Raw genomic sequence first — 3928 nt, 5'->3', positions numbered from 1 at the left:
AATAAAGGGAGAGTGGGAGGGACCATGAGGGAGAGGGGAGGAGGTGAGCGATGACCAGGCAGACCAGGTGTGGTGGGGAGGTGGGCATGAGTGCCCAGGTGGGCGTCTCCTTTCAACTGAACTGCCCAAGAGCATCCTCTGAACTGAGAACCTCCATGTCATACCAGGAAACTCAAAGAGTGCCTGGTTTCCTTTGAATCCCAGTGCTTTTCGATTTCTTTCTGGAAAGGATGATGTGGCATGGTCACGATTTCTTTCTGGAAAGGATGATGTGGCATGGTCAAAAATGCACACCTGAACAACGCAAAGAGCCTCCTGTGGTTCCCTACACCCACAAAGGTAACTAACCCTGAAGAACACTGGCCTCAGTGGAGTGAATGGTAATGCATGGAATGACCCCTACGTGGGCTTCTCAACCACCCACAATCTGGCCTGATGGTGTTGCTCTTAGGCAGGGGTCCAGGGGGCTCAAACGGCAGAATTGAGCTCCCAGACAGATCCTCCTCCTGCCTGGCTCCCTCTGCTGTCCCCCTTCTCTTCTCACTTCCTGCCCAACTCCCACACTCCCACCACCCACTCCCCATTTGCCTTGACTACCTCACCCTTCCCACCAGAACCACATAGGATTCTTCAACCGTGGGAAACAAAAAGAACTCGCCTGGCTGAAATTTGAAATTTGGGAGCTGCAGCTCATCTGGCAACAAATGAGTGCCTTTGTGCTTAAATGGTCACCAGCGAAGGAGGAGGACTGAAATGCCAGGAATGCGGAACTGGGTCTTGGACCGAACCTGTGCGGGTCCTGGCTCGGCAAGGCTGTGCTACACTGCAGACTGGTTTTCATTAAACACGTAGACTCTGCTAGGCTGGATTCTCCTTTGGATCCGCTCAGGCACTTTGGGAAGGATTTGGAAAGTTTGGGGTAGCAACTCTAAGCAGGCCTCCCGGAATTTTTTGATTCTCCAGCAGTACACGATGGGGTTAAAGACGGACTTGAGGTAACTGAGCCACAGGATGCAGGTGCTGGTGGTGTAGAAGGACGGGCTGTAGTAAAAACGCCGGCTGAACACCGAGAGGAGGCTGTAGACCGAGTGCGGCAGCCAGCAGAGGGAGAAGCCCACGAAGAGGATCAGGATGGTGGTGAAGGCCTTGGTTTTGAAGCTCAAGTCCACGCTGACCTGTTGTTGCCGCTGGAGCCGCCTCAGTCCAGCCCTGGTCAGCTGTCGCAGGTCCAGGCTGTCGGACTGGTTGTGGACACGGACAGCATTCTTCCGCACCGTGTTGAGGATGCACAGGTAGGAGCACAGCATGACGCCGAAGGGCGCGAAGAACACGGCCACCACCAGCGTCACCACGTAGGCGCGGTCAGCGGGGAACTCGGTGTAGCCCAGCACACACTGCGGAGCGCGCGCGGGCACCTCCACGAATGTCCAGCCCGTGAACGAGGGGACCGAGATGCAGAAAGACAGCACCCAGGAGACCGCGATGATCACCTTGGCCCTGCGTGGGTTCAGCTTGTCCTGACGCTGGACGATGATGAGAAAGCGGTCCACGCTAATGATGAGCAGGATGGCCACGCCCTCCAGGACAAAAAACCAGTAGAGCGTCGCAGAGAGCCGGCAGAAATGGTCCCCAAAGTGCCAGTGGACGGTGATGAGGGTGACAGCGGTAAAGGGCATGCAGCATAAAGACAGCATGATGTCCGAGAAGGCCAGTGTGGCCAGCAACAGGTTGATGGCGGAGCGCATGGCGGGCCTCTGATACACGATGATGCAGACCACGGTGTTCCCCAGGCATCCGACCACGATCATCAGCATCATCACGATGGCCAGCGATATCCTGAGCGGGGCGGACAGCGGGGTGGCCTCGGCATCCGTCGCGTTGCTCGCGTTCAGCCGCAGGTGCTGGTAAGTCTCCATGGACGTGCTGTTACAGGCCATGGCGGAGAGAACCTTGGAGCCTGCCCAGAAATGGCTGCAAGGGTGCCCCTCAGCGCTCAGGTGGCTGGCGTTTTCTGTCTACTGGCTGCATCTTCTTCCTCAAGACCTGTGAATCTCCAGGTTGCTCAAAGGGTCCCGAGGAAAGGGTTTTCTTTGGGTGTTCTGGTTATGATTTGCCATTCATCAATTACATGGCGATCATCTCTGTGGCATCTGATTGCATCCACATGCTTCCTCCTTGGACACTACCTGTAGCCTGGAGCAAGCAAGAGTGCAAAAAGAGAAGTGAGTTAGATTTTTCCAGCATGTGCTAAATAGAGAACTCGCTTAAATTTGGCAGGTACAAATGGACATATTTGGTGGGTTTCACATCTGTGATTCAGCCAACCAAGATAGGAAATGGTCAGGAAAAAAACAGTGCATCTGAACTGAACCTGTAAAGACTTTTCAAATTGTCATTTTTTTCTCTAAACATATACTATAATAACTATTTATATAGTATTTACATCACATTAGATATTAGAAGCAATCTTAAGATGAGTTAAATATTTGGAAGGATGTACATGGGTTATATGCAATTACTATGTCATTTTATAAAAGGGAATCGGGCATCTGTAGATTCTGCTCTCCAAAGGGAATTTGGAAGCAATCCCTGATGGAGACCAAGGGACACTAGAAGGGAGAGAAAGAATGACTCATTTGTATGTCATTTAGGACAAAACTTGGTATTCACAAACATTGAGTCTTGTCAAGTAGCCCAGGAAAATCTAACCAGCTGTATTTGGGGGAGTGAGGAAGTAGGTACTTTGTCATTATCATTTCTATAATAAACATTTATGTAATAATTTGAGTTTTGAGCAACCTGACTGAATGAAGCCTTGTACAAGCCAACGTCCATTAGACTGCCGACTCCCTGCAGGCAGGGTTTTATGTGTTTTAGTCTCTGCTGTACCCCTATGACAGTACCTGGCAAGCAGGCCGTGTCCAGTAGATATTTGCTAAGTAGATGAATGAGCGGTAGTTGATGCTGCTGCTATTCTATTTGCTTAACTTAAAAAAAAAAAAACCACTTTATTGTGGTATAATTGACATGTAAAGAGCCATAAGAATTTGTATCACAATGAGCACTGAGATAAATAGGCACTGTGAAGCCATCACCACCACCAAGACCACCAACATACGCATCACCTCCCAACCCCCCCCCCACACACGGCCTGTCTGTTTATCATTATTATCTTGTGTAGGTATGATAAGAATATGTAAAGTCTACCTTCTTGACAAGCTTTTTGTTTTGGTACCAGGGGTTAAACCCAGGGGTGCTTAACCACTGAGCCACATCCCCAGCCCTTTTTATTTTTTTTATTTTTAGACAGGATCCCGCTAAGTTGCTTAGAGCCTCACTAAACTACTGAGACTGGCTTTGAACTTGCCATCCTCTTGCCTCAGCCTCCTGAGCTGCTGGACCTCTTAACAAATTTTAAGCATATGTTTTTATTTAAATATTTTAAGTATATTTATTTAACTTTATTTTGAGATAAGTGTAAATTCACATGAAGTTATAAGAAAATGGTGAGATCCAGATAACCTTAACTCAGTTTCCCTTAATGATAATATTTTGGATAACTATAATGTTGCTGTAATATTACTCTTGGAAACACTGATATGGAGAAGAGATTTCTCCCCAAAAATAAGCCCTTAAAAAAGATGATGTTGGGCTGGGGTTGTGGCTCAGCGGTAGAGTGATCGCCCAGCAAGTAGGAGGTCCTGGGTTCGATCCTCAGCACCACATATTTTCTTCCTCTGAGTTGAGGCAGGGATGTCATTCAGACAGATTGATGGCCTGGGTGAAATCCAGCTTCCCTCTTCTATTCCTCTGGCTCATCCTCTGGCTCACAGATTGATCTCTGCTGCAGGACTCTCTCATCAGGAACTTATGGACACAGACCAGCCTGTGTACAGGGTAGCTATGTGTATCAGAGTGACATCACCAT

The 3928-nt window shown here is 48.9% G+C and overlaps 1 protein-coding gene across 1 annotated transcript; it reads right to left on the bottom strand.

Moving 5' to 3' along the window:
* Positions 1-818: 818 nt before the first annotated feature.
* Gpr45 (G protein-coupled receptor 45) lies at positions 819-1937 on the bottom strand. Its single transcript, XM_026411348.2, has one exon. It carries the CDS (start codon positions 1935-1937, stop codon positions 819-821), a length of 1119 nt encoding a protein of 372 aa, XP_026267133.2.
* Between the last annotated feature and the right edge of the window lie 1991 nt (positions 1938-3928).

This window comes from Urocitellus parryii, chromosome 12 (assembly GCF_045843805.1).
Source record: "Urocitellus parryii isolate mUroPar1 chromosome 12, mUroPar1.hap1, whole genome shotgun sequence".
Classification (NCBI taxonomy): Eukaryota; Metazoa; Chordata; class Mammalia; order Rodentia; family Sciuridae; genus Urocitellus; species Urocitellus parryii.
The sequence above is the reverse complement of the archived record's forward strand: the minus strand, read 5'-3'. Positions and strand labels throughout refer to the sequence as shown.

Coding starts and splice junctions, on each gene's coding strand:
- Gpr45 (XM_026411348.2), bottom strand. CDS start 1,937: ATGGCCTGTAACAGCACGTCCATGGAGACTTACCAGCACCTGCGGCTG.